We start from the raw sequence: 26,134 nt of genomic DNA on the forward strand, positions 1-26,134 counted from the left end.
TAATGACGAAATTAAATTACACTATCAGCTTACTAATGGACCCCAAAATGCATTAGGGCAACAAGTTACAGTGATCCAATTACTCACTGAAGGTCTTGCTCCTCTTTTGTTGCAAGTCTGCCCTCTGCTGGTCGCTCAGGTTTTTTTCATGCCTTAAAGCTGCGGCTCCACTTTTTAAGTTTCCTTTAACTTATTTGAATTACATGTTTACTTTCCGGATTATCTAAAGACACTAAGGTGACTCTCTAGTGACCACTTAGGCCTTGAAAAAATCACATAATTTCACAAATGTGACTTATTTTCTCACTTCCCTCCTGACAAATCACACTCCTTCATATGTGTGGTTTTTGATCCGGCAGCAGCTGTGGATCCTCTCCTGACGCTCCGGTCTCTCTCCACACCAGTGTCTAAACTCAGGCCAACCCTGAGAAGAATCAGCTGTCCTCTTGTTTAGGCTGAGAGAGTGTCGAGGACGGGGAAGACTTAGAGAGATGACGGTCGGCTCGGCTCTGTGCATGAATGTGCCATCTCTCCCAGTGTCTGTGTGTTGCTCTTTTTCAAGCTTAGTTTGTAACATTTGTGGGCTGATTTACACATTTAAACGCTGCAAAATAATAAGTGCAGTTATTCTGTTTTCCTGAGTGTGTTATAGTCTTAAAAAGATAGTTGTGTTATCGTTATGAGCCTTTTTATATCTGCAAACAGAGCAGGTCCTCTTCCATAGAGTCCATCATGTCTCAAAGTAATGTATCTACAGTAGCCCAGAATGGACAAAGACTGAAAGGACCTGTTGCATTTTTCAAAATAATTGTTTTTAGCGGTTTGAGTCTTTGAATAATGTAAGCATTCTTAATACTTGCAGCTTCTTGTTTATTTCACCCGTTGGTTTGTTTGCAAGCGGGATTTAATAAAACCCACCAGACGGATTTCCAAGAAACTTGGATAGTTGATGGGTCACGACCCAGAATAGACCCCATCAACTTTTGGTCTGGATCCGAATAAAGGGACAGCTCCATAAATCTTTTCTCACCTCCTTTAACATTTCCAGATAGGGTGTTGTTCAGCTGGTACAATTTGAAGCAGAATGTTGGCCTAATGAGGTTCAATTGTGGTTTGGCAGTTATGGGTGGTTTCAAATTCAGATTGATACAGGAATATCAAGTTTGGTATTGGATTAAAAGTGATTGAATTAGAGAAGACCGTTGGGGCTTGGCAAAGGTATGAGCTCCCCTCAGTGCCAGTTCTTTTTCAATGGTGAGTCAGACAGATGAAGCAATTTGAAGATGTAAACTTGAGCTTAAGGAAACTGTGATGGACATTTAACTCTATATTTAGATTTTTCTTTTCAGACCAAACAATTGCACCAATCGAGACAACGGTTCTCAAATTAATCAATAATTAAAACTACTGCTTAGCTGCAGCCCTGAACACTTATTTGTGATTTCTGATGGTAAACGAAAAGTCTTTGGACAGAAGAAGCAATCTGAGGATGTCGCTTTGGGCTCTGGGAAACTGTGATGAGCATATTTCACATTTTCATTACATGTCACAAGATAAATAGCTTGATAGTGAAAATAGTTAACAGAAAAATACACCGATAATGAAAATAATCATGTGTTGCAGCGTTTATGTAATATACTCTCATCCATTTCATCCAATTTTATCCAACATGGACGTAGAGTTTTTCAGAGATGAACTCATCTTATATGAGGCAGTAGCAAGCAGATGATCTACTGTATGAAATCTAAAGTTCATAGACACCTGTCCAAAGTTAAAACTGAATTTTGGGGTTCATTTTGTCATTTTTTAGGGCACATCTAAATGTAATACTTGCTTTAATGGCGGCCTTGTTCAGCAAATGTACTGTATCTGTTGTTCTGTGAACTACGACCAAGCCCTCACGTGTCCGTCCAGTTCAGTCTTGAGCTACTTCACTCTTACTTGCTCTAATATATTTCTGTACATCATTATAACTACAGTGACACTTATTGTTTCTGCTGCCCCTCCCCAGCTTGTCACTGTGAATGAGAGTCTGTCCTTAATTGACTCCCCTGAATAAATGAATAAATATGAAATAAACACGAGTTCACGGGTAACTAATAATACCCAAAGAGAACATTTGAATGTGTTTGATTAGTCCTTCAGTGCAGTACTATGTGTACCAATCGGGCTCCCAGCCTCTGTGAATATCCCCTTTGTTGGCATGTTGCTGACGTTATGTTTTAATGAAGAAAGGAGATGATGAGGAGGGGGAGCATTTACATTCATGGCTCCCAGAAGAGCGCATCACTGCAGCATATTATTACATAAAGCAATTAGGGGGCCCCACAGCCCCCAAATTATGGGAGATGCTTTCCCCATGATGACACAGTATGGCGGTGACTATTGACTCCAGCCGGCTCAGAGTATGTTGCATGTTTACAATGATGTCACTGCACAAACCCCAGTGGGAAACTCTCATGAGATATTCTGCTATAAATCATAAATTGAGAGGACAGAGGGGGAAAATAAAGCACTGAGGGAGGAATGCTGGAGAGTCCACTGATAATAATATTAATAATAATAATAATAATAATAATGATAATAATAATAATAATAATAATAATAATAATAATAATAATAATGATATAGTGATTTATGGAGTGCCTTTCCAAACAAATGAGTTTTCATGATGATGTGACACTAAGTTAACACAGTTATCAGAGTGGCGAGGAGGACTGAGAGTCAGCCAATTGTATGCTGAGTCTAGGACACTGTTGGTGAATTTAAGCCAATGAGAAAAAGGAAAGCATAGCAACCGTTTCCATGAAAAAAAACATTTCATTTCATTCGTAGCTCATCTTTCGTGTCAGTCAGTCACTCGTTTTGGGCTTGCAGGCTTTAGCTGTTAACCGTTGTGTTGTTTAAATGCACGCATAATCATGAAGTTGCAGCTTTGTATTTGCCTTGAACTAAAGTGTTATGTTTACCGTTAGCACGCTCGTTTGAGAACGAGGAGCTGAGAACTGTGCATTACATGATTCACCGCTAAACGTTGTTGTTCCAGAAACGAAACTGAACAAACGAACGAACAAACAAACGACCACCTCTAAATGTGATACAATTTGATAAAAAGGTCAGGATATTGACTTATTGACTTTAAAAGTAATATGTCAATGTTGTGGTGACAACATGTTTCTGCTGCCCCCAAGTGGCAAGAAATAGACTATGTCAATTTTGGAAGAAGAAATAGTGCCATCTTTTATTATTTATTCATTTATTTATTATTTATTACGAGTTGAATGTGAAACCATAATGCAACCCGGCTCAGTTCAATACAGTCAGGGTACATTCTGCTGCAGCCTTACTTGGTCTGTTACGATCAGTAGGTTGTGAAGGCCAGCAATCCTCTTCCAGATTAAGCTGAGTAACTTACATCTTTGTCTCGGTTTGTTTTCTCTGCTTGTGCCTCTGTGACACAACAGCTAAGCTTCGTAAGTTCTCCTCACCATGATGTGTTTAAGGCAACTCAAGAAAGGATGGAGGTGTAGGGAAATACTCAAGAGGCGACGGTGGCCGCAGTTAAGCAGAAATTAAATAGCTTCACCCAAAGCAAGAATACATCATTTTTGAAAGAATAAATAACACATCCTCTTTGCTACGGATAACAAGTTGAATTAATAGGGAAACAAAAAAGGTGCTATTGCTTTTCTTAAATACATGCAGGAGCTGGGACAGCCATACCCAGTGCAAGCTAACATAGCAAACTATAGCGAGGTTTTTCTAAATAGCAGACAGTACTGTGTCAGTTCACTGATATTATGGCTCTTCTTCGTACTGTTAACAGCATGAAACATTATCCTCATTATTGCTATTAATGAATATAATGGTTGTTGTGCAGTTAAAGTTGCATATACTTGCTTTAAAGGGCCCCTGTGGAACATGTGCTTTGCTGGACGGTAGTTGATGTCTTTAGTTTATGTCAGCAGAATCCATTTCTAAGTTAACTCTGGCGACTAGCAGAGCAGAAAGAGGCACCGAGACGAGGCACATCCTTTAGACTGTGGAAACATTCACTATGAAACTCACAATCCAGCATCATTAAGCAGCTTCAACAAGTTGTCCACAGACTCGTACAGGCAGCTGAAGAGAGACAGGGAAGGTCGTATTTTACATGTTACAATCTGCTCACATATGGCCAATAAAAAGGTGAATAATACCTGTATATTGCTACAAACTGTTACACAGAGCCCCTTTAAATCAGAACATTAATTACACCACATATTTACAAGTTGTTTATGATGCGAGGAGTCTAAATAAAATAATAAAATAAAAAGCAAGCCATGCTAAATGTATAGTTGTATACTGATAAAGACCATTGGATGTGACAAAAAGCTAGTAGGTTGACCATGAGTAACATAGTTTTATGGTCAAAGTTTTGCAATCTATAATGAATCATATTTATCATACTGCAAAACCATAAAGTTTGCACGTTTCTGTTGCAAGATTGACCAAGTTTTGGTCAGACAATTATAATCACAGTATCAGCCTGGCAGTGGACCAACGATAGCATCAGTCACCTGCTTCTTTAAAAATGTTCTCCAATTCTCAAACAGCTCATAACTAAATGTTGCAGGCTTTGAAGTCCTAACTATTCAGGGGCTGGGCCCTTTACCGGTCGGACCGCCCCCCTCGGATCTGGCTCGAGGGTGAAAGTCAACTTTGAAGTTCAGACTAGACCAGGGGAAGGTATTTCAATAGGCCCCTGGTTCAGTCGAGAGGGGTAAAGTTGCAGCCATGCGGGGGGGAGGAAGAGAAAACGAGCGAGCAAAAAGGGGTGAGGGAGAGAAAGAGAGGAGTCTTTTGAAATGAGGCACCTGTACCGTTTGAGGCTTGCAGGAACAGGTATGTTCCCAGGGGTTAGGGGCTTTGGAGAATTCAAAGTCGTTTCAGTCAGCTTCAGTGCTCATAATCTGTTCTGAGAAGTGAGGAGGATAGGGGGGGATATGATGTTAATACACTCACACAGGCGTGAACATGTTCTCAAAGGACTGGATGGATGGATGGATGGAATCTGTGCTCACACACACACATACGCACACACACACACCACACACACACACACACACACACACACACACACACACACACACTAATGAAAGCGGTAAAAACAATATGTAGGTCATATTCACTGTAAAAATGGAAACACAATACATCACTAAGAAAAAAAAGGAGAGTGGCTAATGTCCTCATCAGTGATCAAAGAGGAGGAGAGTGAGCGAGGTTTGCCTCATGGCGACATGACAGGAAAGTGGATGAGGAAACAAGACTGGAAACAGGAGATAGATGACGACCCCTCAGGACAATGTGTGTGTGTGTGTGTAATCATAATAGTTTCTGGGGAGTATGTTTTCTGGTTTGGTAACTTCTACGTCACAGTCTTTAACTGTCGAAGCTACATTGTACAAGATTTGTATCAAAATTTATAAGCTACACAAAAAATAAATTCATCCTTCTTTTTCTTAGTATCAAAGAGTACAGTATGTCACATATTACTCAATTAATAATTAAATCATTTTCTACTGAATGTATTCAAATACATAAAAACATATTAAAGAAATAAAAACTCACTTTTGTGAGCCTCTGTTGTACGATTAAACGATTTACTTAGTGCTTTTATTTGTATGTAAACAGGCTGTTTATTATTTTCTTTTAAATTATCACTTACTACTTGTATACATATTAATATAACTTTTTAGCATAGCATTTTTTTGGTCTTACTTTAAACTCTTCCTTGTTTGAAAAATGTACTTTCACACTGATAATATCTCTTTCCCACTAATTGTCATTTCCTTCATAATACTTTCACCCACTCGTTCTCATCTTCATCATGTCTTCTGTGTACTCGCCTCACCTTTCTCCCCAATTAACTCCCCTTCTCATCGACTGTTTCTACATATCCCCAAGCCTCTCGTTTGATTGCTTCTGGAGGGAGCAATGTGTCAGAGCACCAAAAACCTAAACATCTAAATCCCAAAATGAAAAGCCAGTCTGCACATCACACATGCTTCTCTTCCAGGAGGGATCTCTGGTTTGCGTGAGAGGACATGCTGACATAGTACAAACAATTTGCCACATATGCCACCCAGTGGTTGGGCGGCAGTAGAGATGTAAGGATGGGGAGGGTTGAAGTGAAGGATGACTGGAGAACCAGTCAGGGCAAAATGTGAAACGTGGTTCACCATGGCTCTAAACAGATAATCTCCCCCCCCTTGAGTCCCTTCGATGTCTGGGAGACTTATTTTGTTTTCTGCTGATTCTGTGGCATTGGGTGCACTCACACACACATGCTCATAGACTCACACACACACACACACACACACACAAACACACACAACAGCACAGGGCCCAGTTAAAGGAGACATCAAAGGGACTTCAGTTCAAACTCGCCCGGTAGACACAAATTAAATTTCCCCCGAGAATCTGATCTTTTTTAAGAAGAACCCGCTCATTGAATTAGACTTAACTGTGATTCTGAACCCAGACATAACTGGGTAACTGGACCCAGCTCAACTGGATTTGTTCGCCTGACATGAGAGTCGACATGGCTGGACACCGAACTTGGACTGAACACAGCCTCCAGGACCAACTGAGGTCTTGGGCCAGGGCTAGCTGGTTAGCATGCTAACTTCAGGAGACATCTCCACAACACAACGCATAAACACCTTTGACATAATGTCAACACTGTTGTTTCTCCACCAAGGTTTTTAATGTTAGTTCTTTTTTAATATGATGGTGAAACAAAATAAACTGTGACGTGACACCACACTACTGAGCAGGGTCCTACCCCGGGGTGTGAGACCCCTCACATTCATCCTCAGTACTCAGCTATAAGAAATAATTTTATTGATGACTTATCCGACAGAGATAAGCGGGAATCCAACCCGGTGATAGGCATCAAGAATATTGGTCAAGAACATCTGTATTAAATTGAGAATGTTTCATAACCAGTAAAAACTTGCTCCTTGTATGTTTTAAGTCTGTACGTTTTGTGTTGCTGTGGGCTGTTTCTCAGAAGCCGTTTGATCTAAAATAAAATATATCTGTGGTACTGCTGAAGCTGGTAGTCTCAGGTAATAATATGTTTTATTGGTCTTAGAGAAATTGCACTGTTAGATGTTTTGGGTAAACAAAAGTGAAGCTGTTGTATCAGTATGTATCACTGCATATGACGCACAGGTGTCTTTAACTCCCTTAGACCTGAGAGAAAATATAACAGGATGGATGTAGTACACCGCGCAGATCGGCAGCCTGATCTTTTTGCATTTCACTTAATTCGAACCTCATAAGAAGTCATGCGTATTACTACTAAATTAACATCATCTTGTGTCCAACTGTAATGATATATGCAGATTTGGGATGACAGGTAAGATACGGTGGAGTCACTACAGTGGATTTTGAGAAGTTGTTCTTCAGTTCACCACTGTGAGGCAGACATAAGCTGCTGATCGTGTAACATTTCTCAATTTCACCTGGTTGCATGTGAAACTAACTGACAACATTGGAATTTGTTTGAACTTTTGTGCAATTCTTTTGTTTTTTTTAGTACATTTGTTTTTACATAAACATATATTCTAGATTTTAAACAAGACTATTAGTGGGCTATTAAAGGTGTAGTATAAAGTTTTGGGGAAGAGCAAAAGAGAAAGATCTTCATTGAGAGAATTTTATTCCTAAACAAACTAAATAAACAGACTCTTTTTGTTTGCATGACTGATAAAACTGAATAAACAAACTGACCTTAAAGGACAAACAGAGTTTCATACTGTTTATCTGTTTATATGTGGCGGACCCTGCCACCCTTCTTACTTCAAACAGTGATCTGGGACCTTATTTTTACTCTGAAAGCAGCTTGTTTGAGTTTGTATTATTACCTCATTAATATTGTAAATATTGAATTTCCTCTCCAAAACTTAATAGATAAAAGTTGCTTTTCAAAAAAAAAAAAAAAAAAACATTTGACAAAGAGCATAAATAACTGCAGAGACAAAACCGCTCTCATGAAAAACTTTACACTAAAAACAGCTTAACTGTTTTTTATGTGAAATCTGCTGCTACAGACAGCAGAGGGCAGTAGAACACATGACTTCTGCGTGGGCAGCACATGTCAAACTTCAACCAGATGACAAGTAGAAGAGATGCGCAGGTATATATATTGTTTCATAGCAAAAACTCTTGCTGCAGGATGTTTGCACCACACATATCTGAATGTGGCTCGCACTAATGAAAGAGGAAGTGACAGTCATGCAGAAAGCCCCAGGTCATGATGAATAGAAGATTATTGTGGGTTTCATCAGTTTGGGAACAGATGTCTTCTTTCTGCGGGTTGCATCAGATCAGATGTCCACGTTAAGACATGCATGCTGAGGCTAAACAGACAAATATGAAGATTGCTCTGTGCACTTCATTATGACTTTTCTGATCTCACTACATATATTCAGACACTGAAGTCCAGTATGACATGAAGTGAGCACAACGGCATCAACAGATTATCACAAGGCCGCTGCACGGTCTTGCCTTTCTGTATCTGAACATTACAGTGTTGTCGCTGGCAAATACTGTTGTTGTTGTGAGTCTGCCAGTGCAGTGAGCGCAAATGTGGTCCGTCAGACAAAAAGAGCGCTATGTCAGCTCTCTGTTCGGACAAAGCATGGCTTATCTGGGCAAACAAAGTGTTTGCAGAGACCCTAAGACAATTACAGAGAGGACAGACAACAAGCACTGTCCCACTGGTTGGATTTTGGTTAATTTACATTGAAAGATGTATTTTGCTTAGTTGTTTATTACCCATGATGTCTCTCAGTCAAAGGTGGAAAAAGCCATTTGGTGCAGAAACTGTTTGATGGATGGATTAATGAAAAGAATTTGGGATGCATCAAAGACATAGGAGATTTATGCTCCGCTAAGAACCGTTGGTGTTTTTCTATCATCCATTTTACAACCGGCTCACACAGAAAACGTGCATGCAAAGTGCTGGATACCTTATCTGGGAATTGGCTTGCACACGCATGCTTGCACTCGCACACACTCAGATAGAGTACTGACTGATTGGAGAGTAACTGGTGGACGGATGTCAAAGAGCAGAGTGACCTGTTGCAGGATCATGGGATGACTCTGCAGCGAGTCAACAATGCTGCTTTTGCGTGGCTGCAGAGGAATATGTATTTTTGGCATGAGTATATAAAAAAGCTGTTCTCGGAGGAAAATAAGGTCCCCAGAACACTGTTTGAAGCCACAAAGGTGGCAGGGTCCGCCAAATATATATAAAGTAAAACAGGTTGTTGTATCATTCTGTTTATTAAGTTTATTCAGTCGTGAAAACAAAGTGAGTTTGTTTATTTAGTTCATTCGATGAAGATCTTTCTCTTCTGATGAAGATGTCTCTCCCATAACTACACAGTGCACCTTTAACATTTATACTGAAATAGAGGAATAAAAGTAGGTAAAGAAAATTAGATCATGATATGAGGGTGAAACACTGGCAAAACAATCACACCGACAACAAGAAGAAAAAAAAAGTGGCAGGGGAAGATATGGAGTTGGAGGGTGTGGGAAGGCTCCAGGCCAAACAAACACCCCAGTGGATCGTGGGTAGGGACGAGATGCGGGGAGGAGGTGTAGGCAAACATGTCGGCCAGTCGCCCCCCACAGCTGGTTGCTGTCCCAGGGTGTGACCCCTCTCACCCTCGTATTGTCCACCCACCGTTTACACCAGTACCCCGCCCCAGTGAGCGCAAACTGTTTACCCTGCATGCCATGCCTTCGCTGTAGAAACCGGGTCTTTGCTAAGACAAACAACCATGGTAGGTTGACGGCATCCTCTAATGAAACACGCACAGTTGTTTTGTTCTTAATTACAGCACGAGTGCCAGAGCCGAAACGTGCTGCAATCTAATAATATTGTTGGTGCGTAAGGTTATAATTAAGAGAGAACACTGTGGAGTGCACTGTATGATATCCAGTCCACGCTGCTGACACCGACCGAAGCTGCCAATACTCAATGTCTTATGCCAATATGTAAATATATTTAATTTGGATGCTTTCAAGCCAGAAAACACACATTGTCAGGATTCAAGCCAGAACATTTAATACTATTTTTTTTTAATATTATTTAGTTATAGGTTTTATAAGATGCTTTTATGTAACTGTTGGCAGGGAAAACATCAAGCAGTCATATTATTCTGTGACGACGTGATTCATTATGTTTTCTTTAGAGGGTTGTTTAGAGAGGTAAACATCTTACTCATACTTATTATTTTGACAGCTAGCGAACAAAGTCTCTGAGGTTTGAGGTGAAAAGGTTAATAACCTACCGTGTATAAGAGTGATCAAATGAATACGAGTCAATGACAGGAGGGAAATTACTGGCGAAGCATGAAACCGAAATGTATAAATTCAATAATATTTAATCAAACCAGGCTGGTCCCATTAAGATCCCTCATCTAAAGGAGACTTGACTGAGAAATGAGCATCTGGACAGACATAAAAGTTGCAGACAAATGGCATAACACAATGTACCGAGACAGAATATTAAGTACGCCCTCATTCCGCACTGCAGTTTGAATAACACAGGGTGCACTCTTTAATCTGGAAGGCCTGGTTGTGTCTTACATCACAGCTATGTCACCATCTGGAAGAAATAAGTGAGATTTATACGCCCTGAGATGTTCTTTCCATGCTTATGGGATTGGTCCATTCTGAATTGTGGTGTCGAGGATCCACCCACCTTAATCACAGGCTCCAGCTCTGAGCTCCTGGGAGGATCCCCAATTCTGCGCTTGCGAGTGTATCTGTGTTTGAGTGTGTGGGTGTGTGTGTGTAAGTAAGTACTGGTTGAGCCGAGTCTAGCAGCCAGGGCGGACTGTATGCTGTTTAGCTGCGTACACAGCTCCTCTCGGAGCCTGCAGGGAAGCTTATCTGAATCCAGGATGTGTAACCGATGATTTAATGCCGACACTGCAAATAAAGTTAGTCAGCTCCGTCGTCTCATCTTGCAAAACACCAGTTACTCTTAAAATACAGTAAGCCTGAGAAAACGCTGCAGCCGACTCAACTACCTCCTTCCAAAACAGTGTCAGTGTCAGTCAATAAGACTGATAAGTAAAATTATTATCAAGAAAATAAACATAGATTAAGAATATTCTATTAAGATTGTTTTTCAGATGCAAAATGTTCAACTTTGTATGTATAGTTTTCTTAAAGCTACATGATTCTCCTTAAAACTTTACAAATATGGTTGTCAATCAATATCAAACTTCTTGAGCTTATAGAAATTCATCATGAAAAAAAGAAAATAAGGATTTATGTAACAATTTTCTTAAAACAAAGTCTTATTTTACCCTGAATATCTTCTGAAAATGAAATATTTCTACCATTATTCAAAGGGGCACCATGTAGTTTTGGAGATGAAATTCAAATTCAGAATTTGAATATTTGCAATATTAACAAGGTATTTTTTTCCAGGACAACAAGGTCCCCAGAACACTGTTTGAAGCCAGAAAGGTGGCAGGGTCCGCCAAATATAAACAATGTTAAACGTTATGAAATTGTGTTGTCCTTTAAGGTCAGTTTGTTTATTCAGTCATGAAAACAAAACATGACGCTACAGCAGCAGCCAGGCATCTTAGCTTAGAATATAACATCTTAACAAAGGGAAACAGGTAGCCTGGCTCTGGTATTCAATTTGTACAGTATAGGAACGATTTGCCCTTTTATGAGAGGTTATGTACAACATACCTACAGCATGTTTGTTTGGGATCTTTAGATGTTATGTTCATTTTGTTTGGTTATTGATGGACAGAGCCTGGTGAGCTATTTCCCTTTGTTTTTTTAGTGTCAGAGCTAAGCTATGCTAGCTGTCATCTTACTTTCAGAGACATAATAAATAACAAAATAGTGTAATTCTATTAGGTTTATGTGTATGTAATCATTTGTAGAAGATGTTTATGATTTGGAACAGTTGTTTTAACTGAATAAGGAGTTTCTCCCCGCAGCTCCAGGGCTCTCCTTTATGCAATACCGTTTAACTGCACATGTAGTTCAAGGTCTCGCTCAAGTGTTCTCAAATGCACTCTGAGTCTCTGAAACCAGTCAGGCAGCAAATACCTTTGCAGTTGAAGAGTTTCTTGAAACTTGTCTTCCATTGTATTCAATGAGCTGTAATTGTTTGTGCTTACATGGGTGTTGTTACACCCATGTAAGCACATCATGTATTAAGAGGATTTTCATTAAGTACTTACAGAGTCTTAGTTTGTGGTTTCAACACTCTGTTCTTTGGGTTTCTACAGTGGCATGAGGGGCATTTTACAATAACATGCTGTGAAGCACTGGACTGAACACATGATGTGATCTTTAAATGTATAGTATTTGCGGAACAGAAGCAATCATTTGACTGTTAACGGCCACCCAGCACATTTTCTTACAGTTTGAATGTTGACAGATAGCCACAGGCTGTGGACTCAGAGCAGAGTGTAGAAACACTGGGGTATGACACACAAAAGGAGAAATTCCCCTGGGGTACTCGGTAGAAAGTTTTGAATTCTCTAGGGTTGTTACACCTTTGTCCCACTCTGGGTTTTTACACAAAGGATATATGATATAGCAAATAGGAAGCAGAGGAGGAGGAAGTACCAAACTGTTTGTCAAGTGAACCGGCAGTACCACAGTCTAGAAATACTCTGTTACAAGTGAAACTTATGCAATCAAAATTTTACTGGTGCAAAAGTACAAATTATGCAGAATGACCCATTTCAAAGCAATGTTGGATCATTATTGTTGATTAATCAATGTAAACTTTCATTTTCACTTTAATGCTGCATCTAGTTAAAGTGGGGATCATTGTGACTGTGATAGTGAATTTCATTTTGGAGATCAGTTAAGTGTTTTCATTAACAAGGGATCACAGAATAAGTCACGATTCAATACAATTCATGATATGTTGCCCACGTTTACGACTCTGAGATAAAAGATACACTACATGACAATCATTTAACAGCACATCATGGTATCTGCCTACCTGAAGAATACAAAATACCCCTCAATATGTTAAGGATTCAGGAAAAATGTATCTATTTGCAGCATTGTGCTGTCAGTGTCACAGAATTGGACATGAATTGAGATGAGTGAAAATGTGACTGCAACCTGTCCACGTACACATGCGCCATCATTGAAATGTAAAATGGAAGGAAGGATCCGACTGTGCCTCACGAAACTCTGTCTGATCTGTGTAAATTAGGTTTACAGACACGCACACCGCAAGGGGTCATGTGTCCCACCCGTAAGATTAACAAGGAATAATACATCACAATGTATTTGCTAATTGTGTTTTCAGTTAAAGCTGCAACAATTAATCAATTAGTTGTCAATTATTAAATAAATCGCCACCCATTTTGATCGTTGTTCATCGATCTGAGTAAGTCAGAATTCAGCGTTTAGCTTCTTATGGGTAAAGAATTTTCTGTTCTCCTTTGTCCTCTTTCACAGTAAACTGAATGTCCTCGGGTTGTGAACAAAACAAGACATTTGAGGACGCCACCTTGGGCTTTGGGAAACACTGATCCACATTTTATGAGGTGTAAAGTAGCAGAAAATGAAAACACTCAACTACTCAAAACCCAGTACCTGAAAAATGTACACTACAGTTCTTGAGTAAATGTACGTCTTTACACCACTGAGTTGAGCTCATGTTACTGATGGCAAATGTGACTCTTGTTTCACTTATGAAGGGGGATCCCCCAACTGGCTTTCCAGGACAAAAATAACATGCCATTTTATAGCCAGTGAGTAGTGTGTGATATCAAATGCCCTGTTCTCTCTATTGAGTGACATAAAGAAACTTGAAAACAGTAAATTCAGAGGCTGGGCTATTTCCCTATTCGCTTGAAGGCTTGTGGCAAGTCAGTGTAAACTTTTATTCATGTGGCCACAGGAGATTTACTATGTCGCTGTAGTAAAACGCCTGTGGCCGCACTATCTCCTACAGGAGATCCTGTATTCAAATCCTGTTTTCTGACTTCAGTACTACACCACACTATGATACACACACATGCCATCATAAAACTAGTGCTCTTACTTTCTCAGATGTTGATTCTGTAGTGCCAGTAAAGCTCTGCAAACAGGCCAATGTTTGCTCTGGCTGCTGTAGTAACTCCTGTGGAGGTGACAGACGTCCGGGGCAAAGGGCTCAAAGCTGTAAACAAGGACAACGGGCAGACACTGCAAAAATGTGAATTCCACTTTGAGGGCAAATAGGAGTTACAGGAAGAGAGCGTACTTGTGAACTTGCTTGATGTGTTTCTTTTCTAACTGTTTCTGACCCGAGGGATGTTTACTTTGAAGTGGGACACCTTCAACTGAAATGAGCGGTGGCAGATCTTTGACAAACTGCTTAAAACCACTTGAAAAGTGTTATTGTGTTGACATTCACTGCTACATAGTCTGGATTGTTCACAGTCTTTCTATCAAGGTTGTAAACTATGATCTCGACTCATTCACCTCCAAGGCTCTCTTGTCAATACATGCGGTAAAGCGAACAGCTCAATCTCTTGTCTTGCTCGCACATGTGCAGCAGTGTGGTTGCTTAACTATGTCACATTGCTGCCATCACATCCTGTTGTTTTTGTAGTATTCTAAAGAACTGATCTTGTTTTGTGGTATTTGTCTTTACTGTTCGAGCAAACAACAGTTTAATTTCAAATCCTTGAGACCTACTTTACATTATGTTTAATGTTATATAGATCCGAACTGACTTTAGAATTTGTCATTAGGTCACAGTGTAACAAATCAAAATGTGATTTTTTTAACATATGTGCCATCAAAAGTATCAAGGGTTGTCATTTTGCAATACATGATGCTTGTCCATGATGCTTTTCATGTTGTTTTACTTTAAAGGTTAACTGATCTTAACATTCTGCAAACCTTCTGCATGCAGATAATCACATATTGTTAGTAATATTTTAATTCTGAAAGGGTGTGAAAAGAAATAAAAGCAACAAAAGAAAATTAAAGGAACAGAGAGCTGAAGCCCGGAGAGCCGAAGTCTAGTGTTTCCCATGGAAATTTATTTTGGAAAAACATTGCTTGGTAGAGAATGCAGAAAGTGCTGTTTACTTCACATGTGATGTTTGTCAATTCAAAAGATATTTTGTGAAGTCAAAGAAGTCACAGTTTTTCTCATAATTTAAATAAAATACCATTTAGTTTTGTGTGAAACCGCAAAGTGATCTACATCATTTCGCTCAGCACACGTCACCAACACTGACATGGTTGCCAACTTGCTTAAATATGAAAATCACAATAAAACTGTAGTTATGGTAGTATGCTAATATACAGAACCAGCTCAATAATGTTAAAGTTACGGGTTTGGGAGACAGTTTAATGAGATGAGGTCACTAACATGGCTGTTGGCTGTGTAGTCTTTATCATTCATATTTCCACAGTCTTATACTGCATTAGTTTTATGGCAAACTGCAGCTTTTTTTTTGGCTTTGAATATTATCTTTTCAATTGACAAACATCACATGTGTCATTCATGCTGCAATTCAGATGGGATCAAGAAATAATTTGCTCTCTCAATTCACTACCAAACTGGAAGTGGCGTGACTTTGACTCTCTTTAATGTGCCTTTACAGGCAGTAGGAAATGAACATTTCAGGGAAAGTCATTAGAGTGGAAGAGCTTGTTTTATCTGTTTGCTTTACTCCTTCAAAGAAAAGAATGAGGATACTGCACTGTACAAGACAAAGAGCGAGAAGCATTGTATTTCTCACAAAATGCCAATGAGCAGCCTCTTGGAACCATAAGAGTGAGATTTAGGCTAATGTAAAAAAAGAAGAACAACAAAAAGAATATCTCCCGCCCTGATTAAAAGTGTGACCTATATTTAACATCAACAGATATGAAATTTAAGACATCAGTGTGACCTTTGGCCTTGAAAAGAAACATGAGGTCGTCAGTGCTGTTTGTTTTTACTGGACAGGGGTTGTAAAAATACCATCCATAGATGAAATTAAAGCGGATCCAGGACATTCAAAACCAATGTCACAGCTCCATGGTCAATACAGTGAAAGCAGTCAAGGCTTGTTGGAAAGGCATATATCGATATAAACTGTGCACTGAGCATGTTTGTGTGGATTACAATCTGATGTAATCCTGAGAAACAGCAGATCGGGGAAAACACTTAGTCCCAGTTCTCTCTCACAAACTGTGAAACTGTGAGGCCATTCTTAAGCATGAACGGGGCAGAATAAGTTGGCTGAAAGGACACATTGTTGACCTTACACAGCAGTTGACACGAGCCTTGACGGGAAACCACACTGAGGAGGAACTTGATGCAATTTTTACTTTGCAAGCGGAGTAAAAACCTTGAAATGCAAATTGCATCAGCCCAGCGGACCAATCACAGGCCGGAAACCGACCGCGTCAGAGCCGCTGGGAGCCTATCAGCTGTCACCACGACAGTAGAAAAGATCGCAGGCGCAGGCCATCTTGTTGAACAGTTGAGAATAACCGGGGATCGGCTCGCAGGGAAACCTCAAGGTTGCCACAGAATTCAATAAGGATAGCCGGTTATTTCTGATTTCACGCAACGCCAGTAGGATATACCAACATGGTGGTGGTAACAGCGGGGACCGGGGGAACCCACAAAGTGCTCCTGATATCGGGGAAGCAGACCGGCTCCTCCGGCGGCTCGCAGCCAGGCTACAGCCGGCCCATCTCGGTCGTATTACCGTCATCGGCGAGCCCGGCGTCGTCGGATTCAGACTCCAACTCGTCCGCGGGGCCGCCCATACGAAAAAGACAGAGGCTCACACACCTGAGTCCGGAGGAGAAAGCACTCCGCAGGTTAGTTTCACCAAAAATATCCACTATTAAACAGAAGTAGTAAAGCGTGAACCCGGCCATTGTTAAAGGGGCACGCCTTAAAATATTGATCCAGAAAATGATTTGACGTTTAAATGGCAGCCCGCAGGAACAGGGTCAATGTTGCATCATTTGTTATAATTAGGTTACTAAAGGTGTCTAAAATGACCTCGTGAAAGCATTTGAATAGCTGAAACGTCTATATCATGTCACCTTCGGACTTTGAACTGGCTTATCCAAGTGCTATCTGAGTGATTTGACTGTCGCTGGACCCGCCCGGCTCTGCTGCCTGCTTCAGAGCAGGACACTGATATCCTGATCTGCCTGCGTGGCAGGAACATGGCCGGTGATTGCGCAGTACTATGAACCCACAAGTCATGTCAGGGGGCTTAGTCAGCATCACGGAAAGAATGTGTTAAATTCCTGTTTTTTCTTCTTCTTCCTCCTCCAGGAAACTCAAGAACAGAGTCGCAGCTCAGACAGCCAGAGACAGGAAAAAGGCCAAAATGGGAGAGCTGGAACAACAAGTCCTAGAGTTGGAGCTGGAGGTAATTTATTTATTTTGTTTTATTTTGTTTTGCCATCTCCAGACAGGAATGCAGGGTTCCTCCATACAAGAAGGCACTGTTCAGTTTCCAACCCACCTTCACCCACTTTCCTAATGTCCCTACCTCATTGCTATGTCATTACACGTTGTGCAATCCAAACACACTTGACTCTTTAGATCATAGTTTCCATTTCTGTGTAAATTGGTTATCACGATATGAAATGCACTACGATTAACGTTTAGTGTGTTCTCATCAAGTTCTCTATTTAGTTTGGTTTCATATCTAGTTGTGGTTTGTCTCACCCAGGACACTTCACGCCTCACTTCCCAGTAAACGGTAGCGAGTTTCAAGTACAAACATCTGTTTGTTTTTTTTCCCCCTCCCGCAGAATCAGAAACTTCACATTGAAAACAGGCTGCTTCGGGAAAAGACAAGTGGCTTACTGACAGAGAATGAGGAACTGAGGCAGAGACTGTGTTTGGACACCCTCGACACAAAAGAGAAGGTGAGATTGTGATGCAGGCTGTGGAGGGTCGGGGGGGAGGAGTGCAGTTGGTTTGATGCAAAGTGATTTTGGATTAACCTCAACTCATCTTTTCATCCTTTTTGTCACAGGTTCAATGTCTGCTGTCCACCGGGAATGAAGCAGGTTTGGGGATCGGGTCTTCTGAGTCCGCAGCACTCAGGCTATGTGTGCCTCCGCAGCAGGTGCAGGCCCAGCAGTCCCTAAATCTGAAGACTTCTCAATGGATACAGACAGTCCTGACTCTACAGACAATGAGGTAAGTCTCCAATAATGATGCTCATTTTACACAGAGCTGCATCTTGGGATTAAAATCCTGTTCCTAAGAAAGCTGTGCAATAACGCCAGTCAGGTCATGGGTTACTAGGCTAATCTCCTGTTTTCTCCCCCTCTTCACTAGTCTGATTTGCTGCTGGGCATTCTGGACATCCTTGACCCAGAGCTGTTCCTCAAGTCTTGTGAACAGGAGTGCCAGGAGCCGCAGGTGCAGCTGGTCGGAGGGGGGGACCCAGTACCTGCCGCCGCACCTGCGACTCTGGGGTCCCCATCAGTTAAGCTGGAGGCCCTTAATGAACTGATCCACTTTGACCACATCTACACGAAGCCCGTGGAGGAGGTGAGCGCCGGGCAGTGCAGCGACTCAGAGAGCGAAGACGAGGAGAAGATCGACGAAGCTACCTTCCACGTTGACGAGGTGGTTGTAGAGGAGGAGACGGTCTGTGTCAAAGACGAGCCGGAGGAAGTGGTCATTCCCAGCTGTGACGGTCACAGTCAGGTGGATGACTTTTTCTCTGAGGCCTCCTCCCCTGCCCTCAAAGGCCTGGATAAGGAAGCCTGCCTTGCGGACACCTACAGCGACTCCGGATACGAAGGGTCTCCTTCCCCTTTCAGCAACATCTCCTCTCCCCTGTGCTCAGAGAGCTCCTGGGAGGACATGTTTGCAAATGAACTCTTCCCCCAGCTTATCAGTGTCTGAATCCAACCCCTAACCCAATAAGTTATAATATTCTATATATACATCTAAGAGCTAATGTGTAGTCTTCAATAACTACATATAAGCACATAATGCTTCATAGTAACATAGAACACCACTGAACCCACTTATTATAGGCTAAAGTTAAGCACATAATCTCCTTTTTATTACAGCAGGTCTGTACCACTGGCGATGCTGCATTGACTTGTGGGAGATGGAGTTCGTGACAGCTTATTTTTGCATCATTTAATTACTGCAGAGGATTTAAGATTGATGACAAATCTTTCCCTCACTGTTTAAAGTGAAACGGGGTTGGAATTCATTTCAGTATTTCTGTAAATTAAAAGGGGGATGGGGACCGATCATTTAAATATTATTTATTTGTGTTTCGCTTCGGAGTCATTGTATATGTCCACATGTAAAAACGCTTTCTTCTAATTTGTCAACCGCTCTCTATGTAGTCTAAATACTGCATTAAAAAACTTTTGCATTGCATCTCGTCTCTTTGTCTCAGTCATTACAACTGCTTGTACAGAATAAAACTGATCCTTTGACAACTTGTTATAGGATGTGGAGACTACAATGCAACCATCACGTTTTTCAGGAAATTCAGATTTTTGTTTAGATATCCAATTTCACATGGGATCATCTCGACTGCATATCTGAAAAGTTGAGGAAAAGATGATGTAGGTAATGCTTTACAGTTCAACAGCACACATTTCTAACATGAACTACAGCAGGCAGTTCATTAGTAATTGTAGAGGTATACTCATCAAGCAAAATTGACAAAGCACTTGCTGGTGGTAGGGTCCCATGTGCTGCTGTGAACCTAATGTCTTTGAATAATGTTTGTATTGTGACCGGCTTACCCCTGGAAAACTGAGATGGGTGTTTTTCACAATGTGCTGACATCCTATAGAAGACGCCAACTGAGGTGTCACAACATGACAATGAAAAACCTGTGAGATATAGCGTTTATTTAATTTAATTTTTTATTTTTTAAAGGGTCACAAGTTGGAAATGACTTGATTAAAGGTGCACTATGTAACAATATCAGCTGAAAACTTCTAAATATTAACAGAATGAAGACTTGACAGTTTTGACATTTCAAAGATGTTCATGTTGTGTTACAGAGATATCTTCTGAGTTAGTATGCTAAGAAGCTAGCCATGCCTGAAAACCTTTATTCCCAGTGGTCCAAAGCGCTTGTGCTAGCGGTGTAAACACCAACACTCACCCGTCAGCCCAGTTAGCTGCACAGCTAACTGAGCTAACAGTAGCGACCATCATGAAGAACACAGTTAGCATCAGTTACTGATGATTGCCCAAATTCGTTGCCAGAATTAATTCAACGGGTGGCCAATTCTTACATAACTGCACCTCTCAACAATGAATGATAAAATAATTGAAAGATCGATCAATACTGAAAAAAAATGATGGTTGCAGCACAACCATTGAGACATCAGTCTTGCTACACAGATAGCAATGTTTAGTGAAACACCTCCTGAGAATGATGAGCTTGTAGCATGTAGTCTTGTCTTGGCATGTCTGTCTTTGTCTTTTTAAATCACATCATCCGTTCTTGTGGGAGATATCAGTCTTAAATATGCAAATAAGGGTTAATTAGATTGTTTAATGTTTACTGAGCCCTCATTCAGTATGAGGGGTCAAAGGTTAGGTTATTAGGAGGAGTATTTTCAAAGAACAGTTATCAAACTACCTTAACATGCTATCTTGGACTTTCATATGAGCAATCAACATGCGTTACTTGTTTCACTGGTGAATATGAATCCACAGTCTGAAGCTTAATCTTTCCAAAGTTAATCTTTCCAACTCTCCTATTCCGATATGTGAAACAATCTCATACATGTGCCCGCACAGTATTTATACTCCCTATCTTTCACAGGGCAGCAAAACCATGGTTTTCTGAGAAGGAGGTCCTGCCTGTGTTACATAACCCTTGCAATGTAATTGGGAGTTCCCTGGGAGTCTTAACATGAGACAGTTCCAGTCTTCTTGTCCCTGCAGAAATAGGTCAGGCTAAGTATCGTTGGTGTTTTGGCCTGGTGTGAAGAGAATAGGCCAAATAGGGAACACACCTTTCCCCTCGGGCCTTTCTTCTAATCACAATGAGGTCTCACTCTGTCATTTAGGAGGAGACTGTTGTGCCTTTAAGTTCCCGAGGCTGTGATTGCCATGACCACCCGTTGAACAAAAGCCCCGGGGGTCCCTGTTGTTGTATGAGCTGATTAGATCAGGTTTTTGATGCAGCACAGTTGTAATTGATCTTAACTCTGCATGGCCTGGATACTTGTCTCTGTTAGCTTTAGCTCCTGTTCACTGATTACACAATTTGAATTACCATGTTGAACATCAGCTACTTTTGTTTTGGATCAAAGGTATCTGGAGGAGGTTGAAGAGAAAAACAACTCAGCGTTTTCATTGTGATTCAACCTCCGTGTTGTGTTCTTGTGGTCGGTCGACAGAAACCGCACCAGCCTTTGACGTAGCTTTGCCTCAATTACCCCGAAAGAGTGTGGTGAGAAATTCACCGTTCCCTGTCTCGTAGGTGAAAACCACAGCAAAGTCTAAATCAGCTGCACAGCTGGTGAGCTGAAACTGAAAAATATCTGCTGGAGCAGCTCTTTTCGATTTCAGGGTTTAGATTCTGGTTTATTTGAGGACAACAGACACATTTCTGTTTCTACTCACTACCTGGGTACAAGAGTTCCAGTTTAAGTCACTCAGCCACCACTCAGCTTTCACCTTTCCAGTGAGATCCACCAAAAGTGATGCCTGCTAATACAAGATTCCTGCAAAATTCTTGGGCTTAAGCACATTTTTCCTATTCCCAGTGGAGCTTTGATGACGGATTCTCTGTGAGGCACCCAAACGATTTCCTTTCAGCTGTTTTGAAACTCAGCACAGTTCGGTCTGATATTCAAATCATCGGCAGTAAACTGAAGAACATTTGAACATCTGTTGAGTGCTGTAACATAATCAAGATGAGAACTCTAACACTCATATTCATTCAGGCAGAGAAGTGACACTCGGTAACTATAAAGTCAACTATACATTGTCTTTGGACATCTTGCTTCAAATAGCGTAATTTGGATCTTCCCATTGGCAACATTTGGCACCTTTACATGTCAAAAATGTTATACATGTGGATCATTTGAACTTCCTGTCTCCAAATAGTAGGATATACGTAGTTTCTAGTGTTCAGGCTCTGAGTGCTGCAACGTGGCTGCATTTTTGTGTAGCAAGAGTTGAAAAATATGCAACTTTACACAACACAATCACCTGTCAAACTGCAACAATCAACAGAAATATGATAACTCTCTTTGCGATTTTCGATTTGCACCTGGAAATTTTAACCAACATTCATGGGACCTTTTACTGCTACTGTCCAAACTGACATGTGCTGTTTTTTTTCCCCAATTGATTATTATTGCCTTAGACTTGTCACTGTCAGTGCGTTCCTCTAAACCAGTTTGAAACCAATCTGGGTCTGGATGTCAAAGTTCATGCTTAAATTAGAGCCAGATCTGTCGCGCTAATATGACACTGTCGTCACATAGGCACAGATCTGGATAAACCTTACTGCAGGTTCTCAAGTTACTACACTCAGCAGAATTATACAGAGGGATGGCTAAACCTACATTGGCCGCTGCCACTTCAATGTAAATACAGGTTTCACAGACGGAACTTTTCAGCTCTTCAGACTAAACTGTAAAAAGTACGCTGAAAATGCATATTTAAACTAAAAGCAACAGGGTACATCTGCAATTTTTAGCTGTGAATTAGCTTGACTTATCTTTACAGCATGGATTCTGAGAGAGAAACAAGCAAGTAGCAGCTGATCAAACAAGGATTTAAAGACAAAGCTGGCCAAGTGTAAAGCAAACAAGGGGTCAAGGCAGCCACAAGCGCATAACATGGCTCATGTGACAGTTTTCTCATGTGAGAGGTAATGGTAATGGTGTTACTGGTCGGAGGGGTGAGCTGGGGTCACACTAAGAGCACCTCGCCGAGCGACAAAGGCTCAGCCACCTGACCCAAATGAGCGATGAAAATCGCTCAAACGACTCCCCTTTGGCCTTGTTTATTAAAAAGCTAATAGGTGGCTGATCACATGCTAGGAAGCGGAGGGGGTGCATAGCCTTGGTATTTAGGGCACTTCATGAATGATTCAGCCGGGGCAAAAGTGAGTCATTGTCCCCGTCACTGCCGACAAACAACATCTGTCCATCTTCGCTTGTGGACATGGAAGAACACGACTCACCAGCATGTTTAAAAGGCAAACTGCTGCACTCAATCACCTGCTAATGTTCTGGAAAAAAACAAAAAAAACAACAATGTTTTCGTCAACAATGTCGTCACTCTTCCAATGCTGTGTTTCTATTTTTACTATTCTTAACGCTCAGCTCGTTCCCCCAGATTCCAAATGATAATTTAACATGCAGAAGAAAAGCCATCAATCATCACTCTTCCATCTGCACCATCCTGTTCGAGCTGTTCTCTTCTTTGACGAGAAACAATAACCAAAGAGAAAAACAATGCCAACATGACAATCCTGAACTTCCTGTCTTGTCAGGTTCGAGTCGACGGTTTCTCAGTTGGATCACAACTGGAACATGTGTGCAAACAAAAGGCTGCAGATGTATGCGGCCAATGACGCACACATACCAGCGTGCGCTCACACACAGACGCACACTTCACCCTTGTGCTCAGTCAAGGTGGCTCAGTCTGGAGCTGTGAGAGAGATCGTTATCCTCGGTTACCAGTGGCAACACAGGACAGGCGGTCGAGTGTGTTAATGCACGTCTGAGCCACGGCACTGAGCCAAAGCCCACTGAGGGAACAGTAAGGCTACTTATGAGAGTCAGATGTGTCCCTGAACGTCAGAGGCCTGGGGCCTCAGGTTTTTTTTTGTTTTTTTATTGTTTTTTTTTACATCACACTTGTGTAAGTTGCCTTTTGGACCACGAATTGCTCAAAAAAATAGTTGACATGTCACAAACTCCTGCACACGAAGACACTCTCTTATCACTCTCCCTCCTCAGCAGATGAAAGTGAAAGCAGCGTCGTAGTGTCAAAAATGTGCTTAGTGCAGACCTTCTGCACAGTGAAGCAAACAATAAGTGCAGGGTTACATGCAATCTTTGTACTGCTAACATTTCTGCAATTTTATAATTCAAAATGGGCAAAACTCGGTTCACAAACAATACTTTTTTGCACTCAGAAGTAACTGAGGACTGCGTACTCATTCAAAACAATCAAGAGATAAATTCTCATTTTATAAGACCTCATAAACATCTTTCCTTTAAAAATTAACCTCAACAACGTGTTGTTTGGAATATGATCTGAGGTGAGCAATGAGGAACAACAGAGACATTTTGTACGGTGAATGTCAGCAGGCCAGCCAAGGCTTCCTGAAGTGATATTTAATAGGGCAAGCTAATGCAAGCTGAGGATGAACTGGCGCAACACATTACACAAAGCTCCATTGCCATGGTTTCACTTCCTGCACTCGTGGCAGGTCTGCAAGAGGCAGCCTGTCTGCTGGAAGAAAAACATTAATCACTTGGATTCCTCCTACACAGCGTGGCAGATTCTCCCTTTGAAGCTCTCAAAGGCAGCAAACTCACGTAACAAAGATTCAGAGCAGATCAAGGGGATTTAAACTGCACACCGTGAATATCTTTTGATATCATCTAAATGGCTTCAGCTCCCATAACCTTGACACGGCTGCGCATTTTTTGCTCGATCTGCAATTCAAATTCTCAGGTCCTAACTTTCTAAGATAATTTTCTCTTCAACAACTTTTAGAGTTAGAGCTGCAGTAATGCCACAAACCAGAACTATTTGGATGGCCTGAGGTTGCAGGCTCATGCGTCAAGCCTGTGTCAGCCAGCAATTACAGAGTCTGCTCCAGCATGATCACAGAGCGCAGGCAGACAGGCATACGCAAGCTAAGTACGGTAATCCGTTTTGGAATTTCATCTTCAGTGTATTTCCATCAGGACCACCTACGCTCAATTAACAATAAACATCGCTTAGCTGTCACAGCTTGCACTGTGTCTGTCGTAATATTGAACACTCCTGCAGTGACCAGGTGTAAGAGTCATAGATCAATAGAGCTGTGGTCAGGTGAAAGCTTTGTTCTGCACTTCCAAGAAAAATGACCTTTTTGCATTTGTATTTAAATACATTTTTAAAACAAGGTTTAAATGGAACCACAGCGGAAAATGTCTTTTTTTAAATCTTTTTTTTTAAACATTTGCTTGTGTCATGATATCCAAACAGAGATAAGGCAGTTCTGTTTCTACCGTTAAAAGGAAACTGATGCAATATACAGGAAACTACTACATTTACTTCATGTTCCAAAGAAGATAACACAATCAATAACAAGTCACAACCTAGCCGAAACGCTGTTCAGTCATGGTCAGATGTTAAAGAGCCACAGCAGAGGAGCACACTTTCACCACTGTACACAGCAGGTGGTTAAGCTCAGCTGTAAGTCTGTCATAGTTGTGTACTTTAAGCTAATGCTACACGGCTATTTCGGTCAGTGACGACAGCCTTTAGCCTAGCTTGTGTGACAAGTTACTTTGAACTTGGTCTCACTGACATCTGTCACAGTGACAAGGAAATCCAGTGAATCACTGTTGTTTTTTTGTCCTGATCTGTGGACCTGTGGACACAGCGTTTGGGCACAAAAGTGTGTGCGTGACTTTGAGAACAGCGTAGGCCCCCTTAACTGTTTGAGCACTGATAAGAGAGTGTCTACATGTGCAAAGAGCCAGCTACTGGGATTTATCATCAGGACAAAGGGCTAAACTAAGGGAACACGAAGGAGAAGGAAGACACATTAAGGAACTGATAAACGCTTATTTCAGGAATGAGCTAAAACTACAAAACTAGGCTACTACTAAACTACTAACTAAACTACAATATTAATGCCTTACTTTCCAACAAGCAATAAGGATTACAGAGAGCAAATAATCACATGGTAGTTTTAATGAGAAGCCGTAGGAGCACGGCTGCAAAAAGAGCCAGTTTTCACAACCTTCATGTCTCCTTTTGAAGTCGACTTCACTACAGTTCACCGTTTTTACGTAAGAACTTCGAGATCCATCTTCAGGTTGCACAACTTTTTACCACTGAGCAAACACTCCGTCTCTGTTC

General features: G+C 41.1%; 2 protein-coding genes across 3 annotated transcripts in view; one reads left to right on the top strand and one right to left on the bottom strand.

The window, feature by feature from the left end:
* Positions 1-26,134, bottom strand: part of znrf3 (zinc and ring finger 3) — a 138,984-nt gene that overhangs the window by 73,610 nt on the left and 39,240 nt on the right. The gene's annotated exons all lie outside the window — the stretch shown is intronic.
* Positions 16,486-19,438, top strand: xbp1 (X-box binding protein 1). Its single transcript, XM_030416525.1, is given in 6 exon segments — positions 16,486-16,881; positions 17,351-17,447; positions 17,836-17,952; positions 18,063-18,119; positions 18,122-18,229; positions 18,371-19,438. Coding segments are annotated over 6 exon segments (1,191 nt in total). The 5' UTR covers positions 16,486-16,645; the 3' UTR covers positions 18,947-19,438.

Source organism: Sparus aurata, chromosome 5, assembly GCF_900880675.1.
Source record: "Sparus aurata chromosome 5, fSpaAur1.1, whole genome shotgun sequence".
Lineage (NCBI taxonomy): Eukaryota > Metazoa > Chordata > Actinopteri > Spariformes > Sparidae > Sparus > Sparus aurata.